Raw genomic sequence first — 26,633 nt, 5'->3', positions numbered from 1 at the left:
AATAAATAAATAAATAAATAAATAAATACAAACAGTGATTCTTAACTGGGAGTGATTTGGCAACATCTGGAATTATTTTTGGTTATCCCAGCCCGGCAGGGAGGGACAGGGTATTACTGGCATCTAGTGAGCAGGGGCTAGGGATTCTACTAAACATCCTACAGTGTACAGGACAGCCTCCACAGCAAAGAATTGTCTGGCCCAAAATGTCCATAGTGCCCAGATTCGACGCCCTGCATTAGGAAGACACAAATACTCTTAAATATCACAGAGTTAAATTTCTTACCCCTGTTCTAGGAGAGATGATGTTCTTGGTGGGAGCATCTTCTTGGCTTCGACACATTCTTTTCTCCATGGGAGATGATGCCAGAAGAGGGACAGAATAGGGCCCTGTAAAGTATGGGGCCCAGGGCCTGGCACCCCCTGTTCAGGTGTGAGGACCGTCCTAGGAAGGCACCACCCAGGCATCATTAGACCATCTCAAAAGAAAAGTAATTCACTGTCCCAAAGCAGCGCTCTTGTGTCTGTGGGCGGCTCCCTTGGCAAGTTTACAATGAACTGAACTCGGCCAAACTTCCTGGAACCCAGAGAAACTTCAGCCTTGGGCAAAGGCCGTTTGGCCAGCATTTGCACTGTTTATGCAACCGTTTAGAATATACAAATTATCTGGAAACTACTACTAAATACAACACGCAAAACTGCAAATATGTATACTTCCTAGAGGATGATAAAAAAATGTGAATTGTGTTTTCTCTGATAGAGGATGCATTAGAGTCTGAGGGTCTAAATAACATAAATAATAAATAAGTAAATAAATAGATAGTAGTGTACTCCAAACGAGGCTGGAATAGCTTCTATCGTTGTTTCACGCTGGACTTGAATTAAGTCTGAGTATTTTGCCATGCTCAGTACGAAATACTAGGCTGGACGTGGTGGCTTATGTCTGTAATCCCAGCACTTTGAGAGGCCGAGGTGGGCAGACCGCTGGCTTGAGCTCAAGAGTTTGAAACCAGCCTGGGCAACATGGTAAAACCCCATCTCTACCCAAAATACAAAAATCAGCCAGGTGTGGTGCCACATGCCTGTGGTCTCAGGTACTTGGGAGGCTGAGGCAGCAGGATGACTTTTGAACCCAGGAGGTCGAGGCTGCAGTGAGCTATGATCGTGCCACTGCACTCCAGCCTGGGTGACAGAGCAATACCCTGTCTCAAAAATCAAATAAACAACCCCTTTGCCCCGGACAAAAGTAGTTTGTACTATTTTCTCATTTCATCAAAGTTTTTGAAATATTTCCCTTGAAAGGTAAGTCATATTTATCATTCCTGTTGTATGGAGACATCACAAATTATTTCACCATTCTACCCTCCTTGAGTGTTGTGGCCTTGGGGCCAGGCAAAAACGCAGGAGATGCCTAGAAGCCAACTAGTTGCCGTTTTGGTTATCTGTGGGGTTGTAGCGTTGCCAAACAGGAAAAATATAAAAAGAATACCGAATTCTGCCAACCAAATAAGAAACTATGTGCTAAGGACTAAAACAACTGCAGGGGAAGAAAAGGTGAGGCCAGGGATTGAGGTGTAGCGACTTTCTATGCCCTCAGAAAATTAAAAAACAAGACAAAAAAAAAAAGAAAACTACAAAAGCATCCATCTTGGGCCGTCCTAATTTCTGAGTAACAAATGAGATGCTGTGGCGAAAGTCAGTCATAACCAATGACATTTCTAGACAAAGTGACTTCAGATTTTCAAGGCGTACCTTGTTTACATCATTTTGCCAATTTCGCGTCCTGCAACCGTCGGGCCACGCCCCCGTGAAAAAAAGGCTGTGTTTTTTTCCATTTCGGGGTTCTGGACCTTTCCCGGCTGCGGGGCGGGGGGAAGTCTGAGGCGCACGCGGCCCCTTGGCCCCGCCCCCAGTCATTTCCTGCCACTCGCGTCCCGAGGCTGCCGCAGGGGGCGGGCTGAGCGCGTGCGCTGTGACTGGTTTGGGGCCAGAGTGGGCGGGGCGCGGAGGTCCGGCCTATAAAGTAGTCGCGGCGCCGTGATCCCGCTTTGCGGCATAGTCTCCTGCAGCGTTTGCGGTCAGTCTCGCAATATTCGGAAGCAGGACCGCGGCGTGGCCTAGCAAGTCATGGCGATGAAGGCCGTGTGCGTGTTGAAGGGCGACAGCCCAGTGCAGGGCACCATCAATTTCGAGCAGAAGGCAAGGGCCGGGGCGGAGGCTTGTTTGCGAGGCCGCTCCCGCCCGCTCGTCGCCCCGAGCACCTGTGCTAGGAGCGGGTGGCCAGCCAGGCCTCGGGACCGCCCTGGTCCCGCGCCCGGCCTCGGGCCGCGCCGCCCGGTCGGTGCCTTTGCCCCCAGCGGTGCGGTGCCGGCTAAGTGCTGAGTCATCGGGCGGGCCCGGGTGCGGGGTGTGCGACCGAGGCCGCCGCGGGGCTGGGCCTGCGCGTGGCGGGAGCGCGGGGAGGGATTGCCGCGGGGGCGGGCGTGGGCGTGCTGCCCTCCGGGGTCCGTGGGCGGCCGCCGCGGGCTCTGTCGTGGTGCTTGGAGCAGCTGTGCTCCTCCCTTGCTTGGCTGTGTTCTCGTTCCTGAGGGTCCCGCGGACACCGAGTGGCGCAGTGACAGGCCCGGCCCGGGGTGGCGACTGCGCCTGGGCCCGGCTGGTGTCTTAGCATCCCTCTCCGCGTTCCAGCTTCAGCGCTCTGGGTCAGGGAGTCTCCGCTTTTGTACAGCTCTAAGGCTAAGTATGGGTTTTATATTTTTAAAAGGCTTTGGTAAACAAAAATACGCAACAGAGACCGTTTGTGTGACACTTTGCAGGAGTTTGTTGGCCTCTGTTCTAGGTCATGGTTGGGCTGCAAGGGCAGAGAAGGTAGCCTTGGATAGAGGTCCTTTTCCTCCTCCTAAGCTCCGAGAGCCAGAGTTTTAACTGACCGTTTTGGGGACTTTCGAGGGCGATGATTCTTAACTTTGGGTGCACAGTTAGCTTATTTGAAGATCTTACTAAAAATACACCAGAGCCCAACCTCAGACCAATTACATCAAAACCTGTCCCAGCGCAGGTGATTATTGCTGTTTTTTAAGTTTCCAAATGTGATTTTGATGTGCACCTACGATTGAGGACTGTTGTTTGAGGACAGTGGGTGGGGTTTGGGATTTGGAAATTGGAAGACCTGAAGTTTCCATTACACGGAATTGGTACTTAGTAACTCTTGTCGGAGCATTTCTTAAGCCACATTTTCTGTGAAGTGGCTTTAAAATTGCTCTGCCAGTAGGCAGGTTGCTAAGATGGTCAGAGACAAACTTCTGAACGACTCTTGTAAAATGTACAGAAATATTTTCATAACTATTATCAGTAAAATTGCAAAACGTCTTGCAAGGAAGGTGCTTGTGATAACACTGTCCCCCAGAGCCTTAGTGAAGTTACCAACTGGTGGAAAATTGTCTCGTACTCGGCTTAAAAGTCATGAGAGAATATTTATCATATGAATGAGATTCAGTCTTTAAAGGTGTTTACAGAAAGGTGAGAGGACAGGAACAGTTAGTCTGTGCAAGTGTCTGAAATGTGTATGAGGGAGATACGAGTTTAGCTTTTTTCTTTAATACGTCTCCAGATTTTCTGGAAAAGGTTCTTTGGCATTTGACTCCATTTTGCTGTTTCATTTGTCAGACTTCGTTTTGTCCCTCTTTACTTATTCCCACATAATTCACTAGTACTAGTGTTGTGTTTTGTTTCTGAGACCGAGTCTTGCTCTCTTGCCCAGGCTGGAGTGCAGTGGCGCGATCTCGGCTCACTGCAACCTCCGCTTCCTGGGTTCAAGCAATTCTCCTGCCTCAGGCTCCCGGGTAGCTGGGATTACAGGCGCGTGCCACCACGCCCAGCTAATTTTTTGTATTTTAGTAGGGACCGGATTTCACCATGTTGGCCAGGATGGTCACGATCTCTTGACCTGGTGATCCACCCGCCTCGGCTTCCCAGAGTGGTGGGATTACAGGCGTGAGCCACCGCGCCCGGCCACCAGTACTAGTCTTAAGACGCCTCTGTGGAATTCCTTCTCCCTGGCCTTTGAGAATCCATGCATGAACCCAGGTTTCTGTCATTTTCCACCTTCCCTGAGCAGCGTGCATAGTTCCTTCTTTTAAGCGCCTGACTTCGTTTTGGTTGGTGCCCCTTGTACCTGAGAAAGAGCCTTGGATAGTGGAGCATTCCAGCTTTCCAGATATGCAGAGATAATAAATTGGCTATAAACTACCTGGCGTGGCCTATTCCGTGTTTAAAATCTTAGACTCGTGGCTAGTTTTTACAAATCAGAATCTTTCACCTAATAGTCCAGTTTTCCTAGCTTCTCTTGAAGAATTGTTGGAGATCTCTTCATACTGAGCCTTCATTAGCCCAGGACAGTACTGCTGGAGCTTTCCAGGCCTGTGTTACTCACTTGAGTTCACAGCCTGGTCCCTGTAGGGTTGTACCTAAGCACAGCTACTTACATGTTCCCAATGTATTACCCGTTAAATGGAGGTTTGAAAGAACCTCCTCTTTTTGGCCCTGTGCTCTTGATAACACAGCATATTTGAGGGACAACTTTCACATTTGAGTTTTTCCAAAATTAGAGGTTGTAGAAGAGTCACAGTGTCTATTCTGAAAAAGAAAAGAATTTTTAAAAGGCCGCAATTGCCAGAATCCTTCGTTTGAGCAGTGGTATTTTCCAGTGGAAAGTCATGTCTTAAGGGTTAATGCCCCTTAACTGTTGTCCCTATTTGAAAACCAAGCTAAAAACAAGAGACACAAACATGTATGACGGTGTGGTGTGGATGATGTGTTTATTTTAGTCCTGAGATCTACTCGTAACGTCCTTGATTTCTGTATGTAGCCACGGAGCACCATTACCTGTCACCATTGCCTGAATGGCGATACTGCTTGCTTGCTTTTTGGTAGAGTGGAAAGGTTATCTAGGTTTCAGTGCTTGAAAAGATTTCAGAAAACAGTAGTACCTCTGGTTAGACTAGAATCAGTCCTCTCCTGAGGGCAGTGAAATAGGATATTTTCTGACTGCTAATTAAAAATACCTATGATAGCCGGACGTGGTGGCTCACGCCTGTAATCCCAGCAGTTTGGGAGGCCGAAGGGGCGGATCACGAGGTCATGAGATCGAGACCATCCTGGCTAACACGGTGAAACCCCGTCTCTGCTAAAAATACAAAAAATTAACTGGGCTTGGTGGTGGTTGGCGCTTGTAGTCCCAGCTACTCAGGAGGCTGAGGGAGGAGAATGGCATGAACCTGGGAGGCGGAGCTTGCAGTGAGCCGAGATCATGCCACTGCTCTTCAGCCTGGGCGACAGAGCTAGACTCCATCTCAAAAAAAAAAAAAAAAAAAAAAAAACTTTGATGGAAACTTAAAAACACACACTGAGTGGGGAGTGGAGAGCAGGGGTCCTAGGGTAGCCTGTTGGACGTCTCCAGGGTGCCTTTTTCTTTGTTTTAAAGTGTGTATGCCGTATGGAAGAGTGTCTATATGGAGAAGCAGCAAGGGGCTAAAGAGCATATGATGAGACATACACCTTTTGGGTTAAAAAGGCTGAGGCAGGAGAATGGCGTGAACCCGGGAGGTGGAGCTTGCAGTGAGCCGAGATCGCGCCACTGCCCTCCAGCCTGGGTGACAGAGCGAGACTCCGTCTCAAAACAAACCAAAAAGGTTTACGTGTACATGTATATTCAACATGTACAAATATGACCTATTCAAGTGTTTACTAAATAGGTACTTATATTACATATTTACTGTAATAGTCAAACCCTATGAAGTATCTAACTCTGATGTGTAGGTACTCACTTTGCTTACCACTCTATTTGGTGCTTTTTATGTTTAATCACGAAGCCTGGCCACAGGGCGCTTGTGCATTGAGTGTGGGAACAAGATTACCATCTCCCTTTTGAGGACACAGGCCTAGAGCAGTTAAGCAGCTTGCTGGAGGTTCCCTGGCTAGAAAGTGGTCGGCCTGGGATTTGGACACAGATTTTTCCACTCCCGAGTCTGGCTTCTTTTTACTTTACTGTGAGGGGTAAAGGTAAATCAGCCGTTTTCTTTGTTCAGAAACTCTCTCCAACTTTGCACTTTTCTTTGATTAAAGGAAAGTAATGGACCAGTGAAGGTGTGGGGAAGCATTACAGGATTGACTGAAGGCCTGCATGGATTCCATGTTCATCAGTTTGGAGATAATACACAAGGTGGGTGTTGTGCTGTGCTGGTGACCCATACTTGTTCAACCTAGTTAGATAAACAGTAGAGTAGCCCCTAAATGTTAAAACTCCTCAACTTGGTTTTGTTTTTGAGACAGGGTCTTGCTCTGTCACCCAGGCTGGAGTGCAGTGGTGCTGTGCGATCATGGCTCACCTTAGCCTCGACCTCCCAGGCTCCAGTGATCCTCATGCCTTGGCCTGTAGCTGGGACTACAGGCATACGCCACCACACCTGGCTACTTTTTGTATTTTTTTCTAGCCGTGGGGTTTCATGTTGTCCAGGCTAGTCTTGAACTGCTGGGCTCAAGTGGTTTATCCTCCTGCACCTCCCAAAGTGCTGGGATTACAGGTGTGAGCCACTGTGCCTGGCAAAACCCTCAACTTTTCTTTTAAAAAAAGAGGTCAACTTTATTGTATAAACACTGTGCTAAAATGGCAGAAACTAGGACCATATCTTGGTTTTTGTAATAATGCCAGCAAAGTATACACAAGAAGAAAAGTAACTGCACTAGATTGTGAAGACTGGGGTGGACCTGCTTCTTAATGCCCAGTGCCCTTTGTCTTGAGATTTGGTGTAGTATATCTTTAGAAACCAAAAAAAAAAAAGTGAAGTTAAAATAACTTTGAAGATCAACCTTAAGATTAGCCACAAAACTGGTTTTTGTCACCTAGGTGTGGAAAAGAAAGGGAAAGAGTTGATGTTTTTTGTCTTATGGCATCATTGTAGAAGAGGATTTTTTTTTTTTTTTTGGAGACAAGTCTTACTCTGTCGCCCAGGCTGGAGTGCAGTGGCGCCATCTTGGCTCGCTGCAAGCTGTGCCTCCTGGGTTCACGCCATTCTCTTGCCTCAGCCTCCTGAGTAGCTGGGACTACAGGCGCCGCCACCACGCCTGGTTAATTTTTTTGTTTTTTTAGTAGAGATGGGGTTTCACTGTGTTAGCCAAGATGGTCTTGATCTCCTGACCTCGTGATCCACCCATCTCGGCCTCCCAAAGTGCTGGGATTACAGGCATGAGCCACTGTGCCCAGCCAGAATAAAGTGTTTTTTAAAGAAGGCAATAGGAAATAACTTGGGTTCTTAACTTTTGTAATGATCCCAGGTGTTTGAGCTGGGGGTTGAGGGTGGGTGCCTCAAGCGAAGGGGCTGCATTCGTTTGCATAATGTCATGTAAGAGTAGCTCCACACTGCAAACACAGGCTCCTTAGTGGGACAAAAGTAGGATACAACCTGGAGATGGAATGCAGAGGATCACTGGTACTTTGGAATATGCTGAAAAAATTTTTTTACTATTTTTAAAAAATCAGGCAGCCCCTGAACCTGAGTAGGTTCAGAGAAACTGCCAAGTTTTATATTCTTAATTTGGGATTGGAAGCAAGTTAACAAAAGTTTATGAGTTAAATTGCATTTAGTGGTCTTTTGCCATATTTGAGTAATCTGAATTTTTTGTTTATAGGTTTCTTCTTAAATTAACTTTATTCATCTTGCTAATTTAGTTTCAAATAGTGATTTGTAGTGATCAGATTTGATCCATTTCTGTAATTGCTGAAATTCCCCAAGTTGCTTTTTGGCTTCCCGCCTCTGGTTTGGGAGGTGATTGCGCTGCTGCTTCCTGTAACTTGCCTGCCTTTCTCCCCGTGTGGGACTCCTGGGGGTGAGAGGACTTGTTACGAAGGCAGCCGTGTTACGAAAGGGCCTCCTGTGCCGTCGAGGTTGTGCTCTGTGAATGTCATCCCCTGGCCCACAGGAGCACCTTCTACACAGGGTACAGTCGGAATGCCGCCCCCTGGAGTTGTGTAAGGCAGCAGCCTTGGCCCTTGCACATAAGATGCTGTTGAATATTCTGCCTGCACCAAGTAAAGGGCACAGGTAGAACTGCTTGGCAGTATGTTGCTGGGGAGATGAGTTTTTTGTAGTTAAAGTGTACTACATTCTTACAAATTTGGATCTTAACCATGGGATTTTAATGATAGAAAAACTGTTGAAGATGAGTCTGGTCCCTTATTGTACAGTGAAGAAGCCGAAGCCCCGAGGAAGGGTGTTAACTTAACGAGTGTCAGATAGTAGTTAGAACTTGCTTTTTTTTTTGAGACGCAGCCTTGCTCTGTTGCCTAGGCTGGAGTACAGTGGTGCAGTCTCAGCTTACTGCAATCTCTGCCTCCCAGGTTCAAGCGATTCTCCTGCCTCTGCCTATCAAGTAGCTGGGACTACAAGTGCACACCACCATGCCTAGCTGATTTTTGTATTTTTCAGTAGAGACAGGGTTTCGCCATGTTGGCCAGGCTGGTCTCAAACTCCTGACCTCAGATGATTCACCCACCTCAGCTTCCCAAAGTGCTGGGATTCCAGGTGTTAGCCACCATGCCCGGCCATAGACTTGTTTCTGTTCCCTTCTCACCATGCCTGTACCAAGGTGTTGCTTATCCCAGAAGTTGTGATGCAGGTCCCTGCTCTCTCCATGGGAAGTTTTAGCAATGTTTCTTTTTAGAATGTATTTGGGAACTTTAATTCATAATTTAGCTTTTTTTTTTTTCTTTTTCTTGTAAATAGGCTGTACCAGTGCAGGTCCTCACTTTAATCCTCTATCCAGACAACACGGTGGGCCAAAGGATGAAGAGAGGTAACAAGATGCTTAACTCTTGTAATAATGGCGATAGCTTTCTGGAGTTCATATGGTATACTACTTGTAAATATGTGCTAAGATAATTCCGTGTTCTCCCCCACCTTTGTTTTTGAACTTGCTGACTCATCTAAACCCCTGCTCCCAAATGCTGGAATGCTTTTACTTCCTGGGCTTAAAGGAATTGACAAATGGGGACACTTAAAACGATTTGGTTTTGTAGCATTTATTGAATATAGAACTAATACAGGTGCCAAAGGGGAACTTATACAGGAAATGTCATGAGTAACAGTACTGTCAACCACTAGCAGAATCAATCATCGTGAAACATAGGAAGCGTCTGTAGATAAAAAAAAAATTGATATTGAAAACTAGTCGAGACTCCATTTGTATGTGTATGTTTTCTGAAAGCCTTTCAGGAAAATACTAAATCTAAGGACAAGATTTTTATATCAGAGGCCTTGGGACATAGCTTTGTTAGCTATGCCAATAATTAACAGGCATAACTCAGTAACTGAGAGTTTACCCTTTGGTACTTCTGAAATGAGGTGCACCCCCATCTTTCTTCCCAGAGCATGAGTTTGTAGACTTGAAGCCTTGTTTGAAGAGCTGTGTTTAGAATGCCTAGCTACTTGTTTGCAAATTTGTGTTTGCTCAGTCAAGTTTTAATTCAGCTCATGAACTACCTTGATGTTCAGTGGAGTCAGCCCTAATCCATCTGATGCTTTTCCATTATTAGGCATGTTGGAGACCTGGGCAATGTGACTGCTGGCAAAGATGGTGTGGCCAAGGTGTCTTTCGAAGATTCTGTGATCTCGCTCTCAGGAGACCATTCCATCATTGGCCGCACATTGGTGGTGAGCTTTCATAAAACGATCTACGTAAAACTTCGTCTGACATACAGTCATGTATCTCTTCACTTCATGATTGTTAGTCGTGGTTTCTAAAGATCCAGATAAATTATACTTGCAGTTCAAATTAGGAAAAGCAATTTTATTGGACAGTTATGGTGAAAATCAATTATTTTATCTGGGTCAGTCAAGAACACTGTTCTGCTAAGATGCAGTAGAAAGCAGGTTACATTTGACCATATTAGATCTGAGTTTGGAAAACAGAGTAGTCTTTAGTTTTAAAATGGCCAGATTTTCTTGCCAGGATTGGGTTTCTCACTTGTGAAACAGAACATTTTGTTAGGTTTAAAACCTGGGATGGACTTCAGTATTCATGTTCATCCAGGACTGCAGGTTATCATGACTTGTTTAACTTGTGGGAAGCTGTTGCCCCAAGTTATTCTGGGGAATGCATCTGGTTCATGCAAAACACCAGGTAGACTGGCTCTCTTTTACCTCCCTTTGAGGGCATTAACATTCATTAGTCACTTCCACTCAGTTAACCCTTTTATTTTTAAGGTTTTCTTGAGCCATAGTTGTAAAGCAGAAAAATTGTTTACAAAGGTTTGTTGAACAAAATTCAAAATACTGTTGCTAAAGTATTAAGGTTTTTTAGGATTATGTCTTATTTATAGGCCTGTCATTCATTTGGTATGAAATTTTGAGCATTACTCACTTTCACTTTCCTTTTTTTCCAAAGCAATTAAATTGCCAAAGAGTGACTGCTGAACTACAGTTACTGTAACTTATCATGGAGGACTAAGGGTAGTGTGTGGTGGTCTACAACATAGTTATTTGGGTTTTTAGTATTTCATTTAGAGATAGCAACACTTACCTAATGTTTAAAGGTAATGTCTTTGCAACACCAAGAAAAAGCTTTGAATAGTAGTTTTTACTTTTAAACTACTAAGTATTAGTATATCTACTAGGATTAATGTTATTTTTCTAATATTATGAGGTTCTTAAACATCTTTTGGGTATTGTTGGGAGGAGGTAGTGATTACTTGACAGCCCAAAGTTATCTTCTTACAATTTTTTACAGGTCCATGAAAAAGCAGATGACTTGGGCAAAGGTGGAAATGAAGAAAGTAAAAAGACAGGAAACGCTGGAGGTCGTCTGGCTTGTGGTGTAATTGGGATCGCCCAATAAACATTCCCTTGGATGTAGTCTGAGGCCCATTAACTCATCTGTTATCCTGCTAGCTGTAGAAATGTATCTTGATAAACATTAAACACTGTAATCTTAAGAGTGTAATTGTGTGACATTTGCTTAGTACCTGTAATGAGAAACTGGTTGATGATCACTTGGAAGATTTGTATAGTTTTATAAAACTCAATTAAAATGTCTGTTTCAATGACCTGTATTTTGCCAGACTTAATCACAGATGGGTATTAAACTTGTCAGAATTTCTTCAATTCTCATTCAAGCCTGTGAATAAAAACCCTGTATGGCACTCATTTTGAGTCTATTAAAAGAATCCAAGTTCAAACTAAATTAGCTCTGATACTTATTTATATAAACAGCTTCAGTGGAACAGATTTAGTAATGCTAACAGTGATAGCATTTTACTTTGAAAGTGTTTTGAGATCATCAAAATGCATACTTTTAAAACAGCAGGTCTTTTAGCTAATACGAACACAACTCTGCTTAGACAACAGGCTGTCCTTTGAAAGCTTTAGGGAAATGTTCTTGCTTAGTCATTTTAGCATTTTGATTCATAAAGTACCTCATTTTAAAAAGACGTTATCGTGTAAGAGAGCCATTTGATAACTTTTAGTGAGTTTAAAAGGCAAGTTACAGCCTCAGCTAGCTAATAAGATTATCTACCTGCCAGAATGGCACAAATTGTACATTCAAGGGTGGACGTTGGCACAACCTACTTAACAGATTAGCCCTTTAAAGAAATCTATAGCATTGGAAGATAGAACCAAGGAAATGTTTGACTGTGGGTTCTGGCTGTTTATTAATTTACACACCGAATTAGTGAAATGAGTCACTTTCAATGTATTTACGTACCTGAGAGAGAGTGCTTTTAAATGTTAACCTAACTCAGGTTTGACTATTCAATTGGAAATTGTAAATTGTAGAATATTTCTGATAAACCATGAATAAGTGACAATCTGTTCATAAATACGTACTTTATCAAATGTAGGAGAGGAAAAGCTAAATTGGGAAGACAAATCTGTAGTGTTTCCAAAGTTTTAAAATTATGTTAAAGAACAATATGCTTACAGTAAGTGGTTAAAACCACCATTCTTTAAATCTCGGTAATGTTTAAAAAACAGTATTTAACCCATTTCCCTGATGTAGTTTGTTGCCTATGTGGAATTAGAGACTCACGCCTTTCAAACTTCAAATATAATCACGCTACCAGTTAGGAGTAGTCATTTCATGTGCATATAGGATGCTCTTAAGTTGGAAATACAGGCTGTAAGTCCTTCAAGTCTGGATGTTGAGTAATCACGTTTTCTTCCAGAAGCCATTTGTTAGGACTTTTTTTTGGGCCAGTGTAAAATTAAGGACAAGTTTTATAATTTAAATTTACAGATACAACAATTTTCTCTCATTTTCTAAAGGCAGGAATATAAGGACATTGCCCTAGATATATTCTCCCCATCAAACCAAAGGCCTTGCTGCTGAGTATTATTTAAAAACCAGAGTAATAAAGCAGCTTTGCCTGAGGATGACGGCAAAGACAAAGTTAACTGCTAAGCATACTGAAACCAAGAGTTTAAAAAAGTAATTCAAAACAACTTGAAGGCCATAAATATTTGGATAGTGTGACATCAGGTCTTGGCACTGGATTTCCTGCAATTTCAGATAAAGGCTTGACTTGGCTTTGGATGTCTTCATGTAATTCTTGGATAACCTACAACAATTTTTCCTAGTTAACCCACCAACTTTAAGCAAAAGAAAAAAAGTGTATGTGGGGGAAAAGTTCAGTTTACCTCTGCCCAGCAGGGGAATTAAAAAACTGGTAAAGAAAGGCAATAGGCAAGGCTTATATAAGGAAACAATAATAGGTTGCACTGAAGTCCTCAAACACAACAAAAAGCTTTTAGATTGCAAATGTTAACCTTGATTCTTTTACCCTTTTGAAGAATTCAGTGGGATGGTTGGAAAAAAAAAAAACACACACATGCAACCTTCTAACGTAATACCCACGCAGTCAGATAATTTATAGTACAACATGTAACACTGGAATTAACTTTTCCCCCAGCAAAATCTTACAAATTAATTAGGGCAACATATACCACAAAGCCAATGGGGAAAAAAAAAAAACCTCGATTGAATTGCAAACACAGCTTTTCAATTGACATTAAAACAACTAACCTTTACCTTATGACTGAAACACTAAAATTCAAAAGTATTACATATGAAAGTGAGAATAACTACATAAAATGTCTATTTTCATCAAATAAGTCTAATTTAGACTCCAATACAGTATTAACAGCTCAAACTTTGATGGTGAACAATCCTTTTCCACCTTAATGCAGTGTAGGAAGAATAGCACACATTAAAGTTTGTTACGAAAATAGAGTTTATTAAAAACATCCCTATTGTTTTGAGGAGCTTTCACCGTTACCTTGTCTTAAATTAAAAAAAAAAAAAAAATAGAGAGCACTTCTAATTACGATTTGTAAACTTTTTAAAGTCAAAACTTTTAAAAAGTTACAGCAAAAAGGGTAATATTTATTCATATTTTCAGTATTTTTTGTTATTTTGTGGCTATTTTTAAATAGAAGGGAAGCAATCAAATTGCTTACAGTTCCCCACCAGCTGGCGCGGGGCTGCAGTACAGCGGGAGCGGATATAATACAGCATCTGTACACCTCAAGCTCTACACTCCAGAAGTGTCACTGTCACATTTTCACAAATTCCAGTCTCTTAACGAGGAGCCTCTGCTGCTGAGCCAGAATCCTTTTCGGGTTCAACGGATGAGGTAGCCTCAGCAGGTAACTCTTCAGAAGGCTTTAGGACTGCAGCCTCAGACTCCCCCTTCTCAAGTTCTGAAGCAGTGTCTACATTTCCCACTTGGCTAATGGGAGGTTCAACGGTTTTGTTACCACCTGCCCTGTCTGTCACCTCCGGCTTTTCCTTTCCTCGTGCTTCTTCCTTCTCTCTACGAGACTCTCTATCTCTAGAATCTCTCTCTCTGTCTCGATGCCCACTAGAGCGTCTATTTCTCTCTTCCAAGTCTCTGTGCCTGTCCCGGTCAGGGCTCCTCCTTCCCCACTCTCTCCTGTCACGGTTACTATTATCTCTATCATCATTACGGTTCCCATACCGTTCCCGGTCATTTTCCACCCTATTTCCGAAAGATCTTCTTCCAAACCTTTCTTGGTCTCTACCTGAATTGAACTGCTGTCTGTTATCATTTCTAAACTGCTGTGGCTGCTGCTGTGTTGGTGGAGGCTGTTGTGATGGTGGTGGCTGCTGCTGCTGCTGCTGCTGCTGCTGCTGTTGCTGGGGCGGCTGCGGCTGCGGCTGCTGCTGCTGCTGCTGTTGCTGTTGCGGCGGCTGTTGCCTTCCGTCTCTGTCTTCAGGACCCCCTGGGCCTGGCCCTGGGCCCCCGAGCCCTGGCATTCCACCAGGCCTAACGAACGGGCCATGTGGTGGGAAGGGACCTTTCATTCCATGAGGTGGGGGCATCGCAAAGCCCCCTGGTCCTGGCGGCGGGCCTCTGTGCATCATGTGCGGTGGCATGGGACGGGGCGGCATCAAAGGGAACCGCTGTAAGTGAGGTGGGGGCATTCCTGGAGGGCGCTGGAGTGGGATGAGACCGGGCCGGGCGCCAAGAAGACCAGTAGATGGTGCCTGAAGTCCAATTACAGGACCAGGGGCAACTCCTTGAGTGCCTAAAAGACGACAAAAATAAAAACGTCAACACCACAGAAGATGGCACTCCAGTTTCAGCTGTGTTCTGTGGAGCTTAAAGCAAAATCAAATTCAACCCACAATCTTCAAATTTCATACTGTGGGCCAGTCTACCCGTCACAAACCCAGTGTGAGGCCTAGTAACAACCTAAGGCAAGCAACTGCAAAGAGATTTTTTAAAGTATCTAATACAGGTAAGGGCCAGAATAAACTGGAAAATAAAATAGTAATGGTAATACCAATTTCCAAAGCCTATGTCAGAATCTCCTGTAGCTTTCATCAGAAGCTGTTTCCAACTCCAAATACATTTCAGAAACACAATGTGCGAAGTCCTCATGAGATGAACATTCACCATCAGTAACTATTCAAGCTAACTAAGCAGACGGCAGGGGCACACAGAAAACTTACACCCTAGGTCTTCTTACTACTAGAAAAAAATGAGGTCACTGACCTAGAAAACCCAGTAAAGAGGAAGATCTCTTTGATTCCATGCTACACTTAGTCCATATTATTAAAATGCCTCATGCAGTTACTATGCACTGTGCATCAATTAAACACTAATGTCTACAAAACAAAGATCCATACGCAAACGTGAAGTTTATTGTCACAGTTCCTTTTTCAAGGCACAGCACAATATCTAACTTGCGAGGTCATCATGACCTGAATAATGCTCAATGTTCAGCTGTTCGCCTTCTATTCATTCTTTCTATTCATTCTTCCAAAGGTGGCAAGTCTGGTAAGGTTGGTGCTGCTGAAATAACAGTGACTTCGTGGGTTTTATTTTCCCATCTACATGAGGGTTTGCTCATACTGATATAAGAGTCACAGAAGTTCAAAAACCTATCTTTTTCTGCTTGGGGTTTACCACTTAGGTAACAAAAGCACTGGAATCTCTCAATTTATTCCTTTGCAAATATAAATATTACAAGACAAATACCATAATACTATGACTGAAAGGAGTTATTCTGATAATGGAAAATGTTCCAGATACTGTTAAGAATATGCTGTTTACCCATGTGCTGCAGAAAGGTCTTTGGGCAAGTTATGGCAATGGTAAGAAAAATACTTGGGTGACACTGACAGAAAAATGACCAATACTTTAGTACTAGTTTCTTTCTTTCTTCCCCAACATCATGTTATTTAGGTTTACAATTTGAATAAACTTCTTCCGACCTACTTCAGCAAATTTAGCAAAAGTCCTGTTTCTAGATTTTATGTACTAATAATTATATCATGCTAAACAAGAACATCTACTTTAGTTTTTGCTACCCACAACGTGTTGTCCAATAGTACTTGTCACACTTTAGCACTAAAGTGGGCCTGAAAAGGTATGTAAACTAGTTTATAACTCTTTTAACATAAAAACTCAACAGCTTTGGTATTTACATAAACAAAAATATCTTCTTCTAAATGCCTAAAGAGGAATATATTATGTTCGGTGAAATATAATCTCGGACATGTGCCTCAGCATTCTGGCTTATAATATGGGCATAGTAATAATACCTGCCACTTGTTGAGATCAAATAGGATAAAACACTTAAGAGTGAGTTCAGTGTTTGGCTCCTGTAGCTGTGAGATTATTATTCTGCATATCTATTTAGAAAAGTAATAAATCCTAATACTAAACATTTGATTTTGCAAAAAATAAACACATTTTCCATTTCTGATAATTAAAATCTTAATCAACTCCTCCTGCTTCTTCAACACCTGCCATAAACTCAAGTACTTTAGTAACTGGAAAAAATACATTGAGCTTTCACGTCAGGTCTAAAGTTGGGAAATGCTGACTACCACAGCAAAAACGCCAGAAACTGTGAAATGGATGCGGTGATGACTCTTCACAGGCTCTTTAGACTCTTTGGGAAAATCCCAGACAATGAACATGTACAGGACACCAGCTACACCTTATCTCAGATAGAAATAAAACATTCTTCACATCATCTGGGAAATATTTACTGAGTATATACCATACCCTGGGGTAAGAGCAGCATACGTCCTTGCTTTCACTTTGTAAAGGCATAGTGTACTTCCAACACCTGTGGAATTTAGTCCAAAACATAAAATGTATATGCCCAGGCACAGTCTTTTAATAGAGGGATCATTATACAGAAACACCTGAAACAAACAGAACTTTACTTTCCCATCACCTTTTATTAGGAAAGATCTGTTTTCCAGGACTAAAATGACCAAAGTTTACTGTTACAGAGGTCAGCGTAGCACATTCTGGTGCCTATCTATAGGTTCAAGTGGCTGTGCCAAATTTTAAAATAACACCAGAAAAACGGAAGAAACAGTTTCAAAGCATCTTATTATAACAAGAGAATTTAGTTGAGATGAGTCTTCAAAAGGAGAGTGATTCCTGAAGGGCAATGGGAAGGTCCTACTCGTCATTGCCCCATGACTTGGCGTCCTCAAGTATCTGACAGTGGCCAAAGGATGCAAAGCCATCTCAACTTACAGAGAGAAAATGGGCCCTGATGATAAAATACAAACCCCAGTCTGAAGGACCTCATCTCTTAGGTACTTTACAGCATTCATTTGAGGGTATAAATTAACAGGGTTAAAATTTACAGTAATCATAAACCTCATATAAAAGCACAATTTTTATAAAGAATTGCCTATTTGATATATGTGGATATTTGTGTGGGATCTGCTTAAAACATTATACACTCAAATTCCTTCCCTTCTTCGTAAATAAAGCTAAAAAGATGTGGCCAGCTGGGTTTCCTTTTAAACCTTTGAGAGCCAACTAAATTGACAGATTTCTGATAGAATATGCCCATAGCCCCAGATGGCCTTCAGACCACAAAAAACATTTTTTTTATCTGTAGTTCCTTTTTTTCCCTTTTGCAGTGGACATGTAATGCTTTTATAATTAGGTATATTAAAAACACATTAGGTGGCAGAAGACTTTGGAAAGCATGCTAGCTAGGAACTCCTTATTAGGAAAGCTGGCATTAGGCATAAACCATCGGAGTATATTGTGAGTCACCTAGGTGAAAAGGGCATTCAAAGCAATTATTCATTTCATCTGGAAATACGATGTGCGGTATCACCGACAAGTTTTCTAAAGTTATAAATGTTTAAAAACCCAATTCATTCACATTATGTATTAAATATCTGAATTATCTATTAAGTCATTTAATAGTCCTTTTCTTCAAAAAAGGGACAAACTTTGGTAGAAACGGACAAATTTCAATTTCTGTAGGAGATGGCACAAGCTAGCATGGTGGTATAGAGGTGGGACTCATAAAGCTGGTGTGTGTATCTGAGTGGCAGTCATTGGGGGTGTCTGAATTGGATCTCAAAGGAAAAGAGACAAGGCTAGTGAGTTAAAGAAGGACATTACTATCAAGACATTACTAGCAGCTTTTGAAAAGGCATAGCAAGGTAAAGCAGTGGTGTGTGTGGTTCAGAGAACCACAACAAAATGACTTTTGATGAAAACTAAGAAGAAAGGAGAAAATACAGACGAGGTTTAAAAGAGGTAAGTCAGGGCAATTCAGAGGCCCTATGTGCCACAGAGGAACCTGGACTTCGACCTCTAGTGGTGCAGAAAACCAAGGAATTTTTAGCAGGGATAAATGATTCTATGATGGTTTTTGATAGATGCTTCTGGCAAGTAGTGTACAGGATAGCCAAGAGGGGAATGCCATTTCGGAGAATCCAGCAGTGACAGCGATAATGACAAGAGACTGAAGTGAAAGAGAGGTGCTAGAGATGGAGGACACAGAAGACATTTAGTGGACAGGAAGGATGGGGTGAAAGCGATGAAGGAACACAGCTCTCTGCCTTAACTGAGCGGATGCAGCTGTCAAAGCAAGATCAGAAGAGTGATGGTGTTAACTCCCCTGGAATACAGGTGAAACAAAAAAGGGCTCAGACCTGGGAAACAATTTTTTTAATACAGCAAGGTGTTAGGGCAGACCAAACGAGTGTCAGCTCTAAGTGCCTGAATTCAAATTTGAGAAGTATAGAAAACACACTGGAATTTAACTAAAAATAACCAAGAATCTATAAATATTTCCTATGATGATCCAAAAAAGTTGTTTTACAGTTTTAAAAGGGGGTGGGGAGACACCATTGCCATCTACAGCAAAGATGCCTGAAATGGTGTGAAATAAAGAACAAGTACATTAAAGGGCTATAGGGGAGGTGGGAGAAAGGAAGGTTGATTTCATAGCTGGAGTCCAATGTGGACCCTGAAATCTCAGGAAAATGTGCATAAGGGATACAAAAGGCATATAAATGAATAGGGTGGCTTTCTGTCAAGGACCACAGAGTGTATGCAGTCAGGGAGACAGATACAAAACATAAAATGTATAACGTCTGATTTAAATACTGTGGGAGTGACCAACTGCATCAGTTGCAGAGGACGCAAAATTTCAGTGAGATCTTCACAGAAAGAGGAACGAGTCAGTTCCTCTACCTGTTTTGGTCAACAACCCTATCTTCCATTCTACCAGAGCCACCACCTCTAGGAGCTCTAGATGTTTGATCACTAATCAAGTAATTTCATTACTTCCAAATTCCCAATTTCAAGTACCCTACTCTTTACCCGCTTCTCCTCTTTCCAGATTATTCTCTCCATATCTCCTTTCCCCAAACAATCTTCAATCCCACCAGGCTCATGCCCCCACCCCCGCCAAGGCCCTTCATGTTTTTATCTTCCTCCTTACCTGCTTTGGAGTCCATGGCTCTCCCTCACCATATCTGCCTGGAAAATCCCCAACACTGGTTTTAAATGCAACTTTTCTGCCTAATCTCCACCTGGACGTGAAGTAATGCTGACCGCTCTCATTTCAAATTTTCCTAACTATAACCGAAGGGCACCCTTCATTCTGGCCAGTAATCTAACATTTTACTAGTCAATCCACATTCTCATGTCCTGGATGAGGACACATGTTCAAGTTTCTCCTTAATCCTGTCTACTCTTAGTTGTTTTGTTTGGTAATTTTAGTAAGGTAAAATTCACACAGCCTGTAATTTACCCACATAAATGTACAATTCAATGGTTTTAGTGTATTCACAGAATTGGGCAACTATCACAATCAACTTTAGAACATTTTTATTACCCTAAAAGGAAATCCTGCAACCATAGGCCATCTGTTTCCCAGCTTTCCCCTCATCTGTCCTAGCCCCAAGCAACCACATAATGTTTTCTATCTCTGTGGGTTTGCCTATTAACATTTTGTATAAATGGAATCATAAAATATGTGGTCCTGTGTGACTGGCTTTTGCTTGGTGTATCTTCTCAAGGTTCATCCATGTTGCATGTTTAAGTCCTTCATTTTTCATTACTAATATTCCATTACATGAATATGCCATATTTTAGTTACCCTAGTTGGCTTATCATTTTTTAAAAAAGGTCTTTAGAAAAAGACTTTTTCATCCACCCACATACCACCAAATCTACCAATTTACTTGCACCTGAATTCACATTAGTCCTACTGTCTGTGACTGTCTGTGCTCCAACGGTTACACCCACTGTTCGTATCCTGGATCTATCCCCTCTCACCTACATCACAATCTAGCACACAGCCCTTCTTGCTTGCACCAACATGTTCCCCTCTACTGGGCTTCCCAATGGTAAGTATGCCGTAGTTTTTGTCCATCTTTCAGAAACAAGAACAAAAATTAGAAACTCCCTCACCCTGCATCTCCTTTCAGATATCACCCCATTTTGTTGTTCTCCTCTATAGCAAATCTCCTGAGATGTCCAAAATCCTAATTGTATCCTTCATCTCCCATTCTCTGACGACCCTATATAACTGAGCTTTTGAACTCATCAATCCAATGAAAGCACTTTTCTCAAGGTCACCAGGAGCCTTCATTTTGCTAAAGCCAGCCGCCAAGTTGCAGCACTCTTTCTTCATCCATCAGTGTCATCTGATAATTCACCTCTCTCTCCCTCTTTCCTGCCTACAAACTATACTTGGCTTCCAGATTATCTCCCTCTACATTTGTATCCTAGCCCACGGGCTGTATCTTCTCAGTATCTTTGCTGCAGAATACAGTATAGATAGTGGTCAAAAGCTCAGGCTCCTGTTGGAGTGAGACTACCTCAAATTCTAACATTGCTACTTGTAGCTACATGACCCTTGTAAGGTTATTTCATCTCCAAGTGTTTCAGTTTCCCCATCTATAAAATGAAGATAACCCTGAGGGCTGCAAGGCTGAAATGATTAATAGATACAAACTGCTGAAGAGTTTCTGGCACGTGGAACTATGTCTTAGCTCTCAGCATCATATTCTTAGCTGCCAAATGCTGAAGAATTCTTGTCCTCAGACCTCTCACCACTTCTCTATTTACATTCTCTCCTTAGGTAATCTTACAGGCTCCTGTGGCTTTAATTATTATCTTTATCTGCTAAAGATGCCAGAATTTACATCTCTATTAGATGTTACCAGTAGTTCACCTGACCTCTGTACCTGGGTATCAAAGTTAGAATATCCAACATTTTAATTTGATAGGCTCCCCTCAAACCCACTCCTACAGATTTGCGCATCACAGGAATGGCAATTACATCTACCAGTTGCTCACATAAAAAACTTGAGTCATTCTTGACTCTCTTTCACATTTGTATTTAAATAATATGGCAATTCTGAAGGCTCTATCTTCAAAATATATTCAGACTCTAACCACTTATCACCTCCGCTGCACCAGCCCAACGTGGGCTAGCTCCCATCTCATCTGCTGCAACAGCGTCAGAATGGGTCTCCTTTCCACTCTTACCATCTTCTAGAGTCTGTTTCTCTAACAGCCACAGTAATACTTTAAAAACGGTAAATCAGATCATGGCGTGGGTAAAAGACTCACGGCCTAGTGCTCAACAACCTTTTCTAAGCTCATCTCCTGCCACTTTCTTCCCTTTGCTTTCCCTTCCCACTGTGGTCCTTCGACAATCCATACTCCATCTCAATTCAGGCCCTTTCCTTTGGTCCTCACTCTACATTCCTTTCCTCTGTATTTACATGAGGGTATTCTCTTCATTACTGGTTCAGATGCCTTCCCTAAAATCATATTTAAAATTGTACACATCCGTGTTACACCCTGAAATTGCCTAACTGTCCTGTTTCACTCTCTTCACAGAAACATCTCCATGTTAAATTATTAGCCCAGGTCTGCGAAAATATAAACTCCAGAAAGACAGGTTTTGTTCATTCTGGTATTTCCAGTACCTAGAAGGGTGCCTGGCACACAATGGTTATTGACTACATATTTATTGAACATACGAATGGTGTTTGCAGAGGTGATGACCGAACTCATCAAGGAGAAGATACCTCTCAGGGGATTAAGAATAGAGGCTACAAGGTCCAGGTCTTTTCCCAGGGTGGTAAGAATCTTTCCAGCATAAATCTAGGAGGACTTGAACTTTGAGAAAGGATGCAGTTTTCTTTCAATCTCCTTTTCTGTCCCTTGTTGCAGTTCCACTGTTTTGATTTGATCTCTACAGAATGAGTGTCACTGTAGCATTTTGCATGAACTCAAAATGAAATTTTCCCACATGAAGAAAAAGATGTATCAACCACTCTTATCTCTTTCATCAATGCCTGAAGATCCCTAAGCATATATCCCTAGGTATTTTTTAAACCATCAAGTATTTTCCTTTTTTCATTTCAGACCTGCAGAAAACTGAAATCACAGTACAACCAACATGTTATTTCCTTTGCCTAGATTCACCAATAATATTTAGGCCTATTTATTCTGCAAACACTCCTAAGCTATTCTTATGGAAGGCACTATGTTCTGAGAGCTGGGGAAAATGGAAGAGTAAGGAGCTAATTTTCAAAGAATGAGAAAAAGCATCTTTCAGATCATATTATACATTAAGATTATATTTTAAAAATGATGCTTAGAATGTTAGCAAGAGATTCTTAAGAGAAATTTGAGTTTTCAATAATATATAGTGCAGATATACTGAGAAATGGCTAATCTATTTTTGGCATAAGGTTACATTATGTTTTGATAACATCTAATACATGAAAAACAGAATTACAAGTGAAATTGGAGAATGATTATCTTTTTTAAATGCTTGGTTTCTTCAAAATAATGTACAGTAGGCTCTGTATGTTCAACTTCCTACAGATTTGCTTTTTGGAATTTCAGTTAGTATAATAATAATTACTAAGTATGTTACTATAATTGACAAAGTACGATAGCTATGAGTTAAAATTTCACTATCAGAGTTATAACATTTGAAATCTAAAATTAACTTTCTATCACTGAATGAGATTATCTGTAGGCAATTTTATTTTCAATATTAGCTAGAAAAAAATCTTACCTGAAATTCTTTACAGCAATTAAATTTGTCTACCAAAATCAATCTAGAGCCCAGAGTTACTACCGCTCCCACCTTCCTCAAGATGTCCCTCAGAAAGATTTAAATTTAAGACATTCTTCAGACTTGCACTCTAGAGCAGTCTAGGAAGTGACAGCCCAGGAGAAGTGGAGACAATGTGTTAAAACATTTCAAGGTTTTCTGCAAGACCTTCTTCATGTTTCATTTGAAGTGCTTTGCCTTGTGAGAAACTATGGTGTGTTCACGTGTAAATTCATATCCATGCCAAATATTTGTTGTAGATTAATCACTATTTTGCATTATCCACGTATCCAATGAATAATGTTATATACTAAGTTGAAGGTACTGTAATTTGTATTTAAGAACCATTTCTACTATATAACACTAGTGGAATAACGTAATACAGTAATTAGAGTACTAATTCAAATATTTTAAAGCTTTCAAAGAACACTTTTACAGGATAAGTAAACAGGCTTTTTGGGTACCAAATCAAATACCTAATATATCACTCTAGCTTATAATTTAAGGTAACCAAACATTAAAGTTCAAACAAAATTAAAACACAAAAATTGTTTTTTAAAAAATTACATATTATGTTAGTACTTTAAAAACTCTACTTCCTAGAATTTTCTTCAGGCTTCCTTTTAATGTCAGTGGCTAACTAGTGCATTACTAGTAGACTGGTGCTTTAATATTCTAATAAGTATTGCTAAAAATGAGCCATTAAAAAATCTAAAATTTTAGACAAATTGTGCAAAAAAAATCCAAACAAGTGAAATCACCAAATCAAATTCCAACTGATATTGGATATTGATATTGCTGGCAAAGTTACTCATCTTCTAGGCAGTTTCAGGGATCATAACGATAGTATAAAAACATTTATGCTTGTTTAAATATAATTCACAAACCAATTCTGTCCCCACAATTTCCTGAGGTGTCCAAATCTGGAATCACCAACTCAAATGCCTACTGAAGCCATGCCAGGACTGCAGTGCATCACACCACTGCCTAGTAATTCAGCCACAGGCCACCAACTTGTGACTCTGGCTTTAAAACCTTTGGTAACAAAAATTACAAGTAGGAAGTGATCTTACAAATACCCAATTCTTATTTATAAATTTTACCATCAGCTACAGTAGTGTGACAAAAACTGGCGGTAATCTCTTCATATTGATAATTAATGAATAAATATACTTGTCAAGAAAGAGGCTTTAATTTCCCATAAAAGGAATGAGTTCGACCTAGAACAGTTTTTGCTTGAGAAGAGATTTTGGATATACTGGTAACACAGTAGAGATAGGTAACACAAACAAACATTTTTTTGTGTATTCTTTTTTATTGTTTGGAACACCAAAGTAACCCAAACTTTACATTTACAATGAACTTTTTAATAAAAATAGGCTGTACATATTAGAGATACATGTTTTACAAAAGTTTTTGAAAAGTAAACACAAACACTTAATACAGTAAAGAGAATGAACTGAATTGCTATCATTTTTAATATTCCTTTTCTCCTAAGTGACCAACAACTGCAGAATGTTATCTTTAGCTTTTATGAAACTCCCACCATGGTAGCTATTTTGGTGTGTGAGATTTCTTTAAAATCAAGTCATAATGAATAATTATTGTGCATCAAGTAATTTTATATTTTCAGATTATCAGTATTACTGAAAGAATCAAAATCTCTAAAAGTTGGTTTTATTCCCTCCCAATTCAGTAGTACAACTCAACTAATTACTCCCAAACTAACACCCACACTTAAGGTCTGATGATACAAGCAAACCATCCTTAAGGCACCCACTGCCTCTTTCCAGTATAATCAGGCTTCACTACAGAATTTTTGGAGACCCACTGAACAACTCTGTGGCACCTACTACTTTAAAAATATTGCCACATTTCACAAATTTAGATCCAAGAACTCAGTTAAGTCTCACTCACTGGAAAAACTATAGCTATCTAGTAGGTGTGCCATTTATCACTAAACTGACATGTTTTCTCATTAAGCCAACTGATGGAACTTTAATATGTGTAAATTTATGATCTAATCTATCTTGAAAATATGTGAGGCAACCATGTCAAGAGAAATTTTTTTTCCTAAAAAGTAGGCTGGATGCAGTCGCTCACGAGGTCAAGAGATCAAGACCATCCTGGCCAACATGGTGAAACCCCATCTCTACTAAAAATACAAAACTTAGCTGGGCATGGTGGCACGCGCCTGTAGTCCCAGCTACTTGGAAGGCTGAGGCATGAGAATCGCTTGAACTCGGGAGGCGGAGGCTGCAGTGAGATGAGACTGCGCCACCGCACTCTAACCTGGCGACACAGTGAGACTCGTCTCAAAAAGAAAGTTTGCTTCCTCTGTCTGCCAATACAACAGTTTAAAACGAATCACAGCTGAAGTAATATAATTTTAGAATTGCAAAAGATATTCTTCTCTAGGTGTTATAAATACCATTATGACATTTCTTATCTGTATAAGCACCTGCCATTCACTAAGTGCCTGTCCTACAGCAGGCCCCAAAGCAAGTGTTTTATATATGTTAGCCCATTAAATCATCATGACACCATTGTGTCTGTCATTTTTATCCCCCTTTACAGATGAGAAAACTGAAGTTTAGTATCAACTTCTAGACTCACAGTTTTCTGGGGAGCATAACAATTCCTTTTATTATCTTAAAACATTAGAACACCAAGAGGAAATACCAAAGCATCTTAGTTCTGGGATTCCATCACTTGATTATCCCAACCTAATTACTGATCCTTTAGTACTGCAATACTGCAGTGTGGTTACCACATTCCTTTATCAAAATGATAAAACTGGTTAGTCTTGGATGAACCCTTCTCAGCTTGCATACACATTTAAAACTCATTCCTCTATAAGGTCAAAATTCCTGTGATATTCTTTTCAAGACTGCTGACTGAAGGCACATGGAAGCCCTTCTTTCTCATGACTGGAACTAACCTGCTGCATTTTAGTTCAAAGTGCTTATTTTAACCAAACTGTTTTCAATTTTCTTACGTCAAATTCTAAACCCTTCTGGATTTAGAATAGCCTTCAATTTAAAAATTTTGTTTTAGAATGAAGATAATCATCAGAGGTAAAATATGAACAGTCCTGCATTGAGAATCACCCACTCATGTAACAAATGTTCCCCCTCTCATGGGTCCATCTAGTGGGAGGAAGATGGACACGCAAACAGTATGTCAGGTGATGATAAACGCTACGACTGATTCAGAATTTAATTACTTTTCTAGCCATGCCTAGCTTACTATGTTTTTCCAAGCTCACCAACTTCTCATCTGTGTTTGGTTTCATATGTTGGACGCAGAGGTTAAATTGTATGTTCAGTAGTGATAAGAAATAACAGGCAGGGTCTTCAAGACCTAAATGTTAAATCACAGGCAAGCTACTTACTACTCTTCACGGTTGTTTGAAAGCAGTGGTTATTAAACTTCTGGAGTTCAAGAGATATTTTCACTCATTCAATAAATGTATTAAGCCCAGTAAAAAACAGAAATGCAGCAATTGTGTAAATAGTTTCAGGTAGTCTAACATCCATGGACCTTAGACTAGGATTCATAATCACGGGTGTGTGTGTGTGTGTGTGTGTGGGCATGTGGGATGTGAAGAGAAGGGGTTGAATAGAAAACTATCCAGATTCTGTGATTCTTGTGCAATCATGTTAATATGGGAAAAAAAAAAAAAAAAAA

The 26,633-nt window shown here is 41.0% G+C and overlaps 2 protein-coding genes and 1 non-coding gene across 6 annotated transcripts in view; 2 read left to right on the top strand and 1 right to left on the bottom strand.

The window, feature by feature from the left end:
- The first annotated feature begins 2,050 nt into the window (after positions 1–2,050).
- Positions 2,051–11,235, top strand: SOD1 (superoxide dismutase 1). The gene is made up of 5 exons (XM_045389238.2): positions 2,051–2,199; positions 6,124–6,220; positions 8,781–8,850; positions 9,590–9,707; positions 10,783–11,235. Exons 1-5 carry the CDS (start codon positions 2,128–2,130, stop codon positions 10,888–10,890), a joined length of 465 nt encoding a protein of 154 aa, XP_045245173.1. The 5' UTR covers positions 2,051–2,127; the 3' UTR covers positions 10,891–11,235.
- LOC123572703 (small nucleolar RNA SNORA81) lies at positions 6,638–6,815 on the top strand. Its single transcript, XR_006697243.2, has one exon. It is a non-coding gene; the product is annotated as a small nucleolar RNA SNORA81 (small nucleolar RNA).
- The window catches only part of SCAF4 (SR-related CTD associated factor 4), a 66,242-nt gene continuing 48,669 nt past the window's right edge, over positions 9,061–26,633 (bottom strand). For all 4 annotated transcript variants that reach the window (XM_005548828.5, XM_005548831.5, XM_005548829.5 and 1 more), the window contains exon 20: positions 9,061–14,600. In XM_005548828.5, the coding sequence (XP_005548885.2) occupies positions 13,630–14,600 (971 nt within the window). In that variant the 3' untranslated portion in view covers positions 9,061–13,629. The remainder of the gene's footprint in view (positions 14,601–26,633) is intronic.

This window comes from Macaca fascicularis, chromosome 3, assembly GCF_037993035.2.
Source record: "Macaca fascicularis isolate 582-1 chromosome 3, T2T-MFA8v1.1".
NCBI lineage: Eukaryota > Metazoa > Chordata > Mammalia > Primates > Cercopithecidae > Macaca > Macaca fascicularis.
Note: the sequence above shows the minus strand (reverse complement) of the source record. Positions and strands in the feature narration are given on the sequence as shown.

Coding starts and splice junctions, on each gene's coding strand:
- SOD1 (XM_045389238.2), top strand. CDS start 2,128: ATGGCGATGAAGGCCGTGTGCGTGTTGAAGGGCGACAGCCCAGTGCAG. Junction 8,851..9,589: donor GGGCCAAAGGATGAAGAGAG/GTAACAAGATGC, acceptor TTCCATTATTAG/GCATGTTGGAGACCTGGGCA. Junction 9,708..10,782: donor TCATTGGCCGCACATTGGTG/GTGAGCTTTCAT, acceptor AATTTTTTACAG/GTCCATGAAAAAGCAGATGA.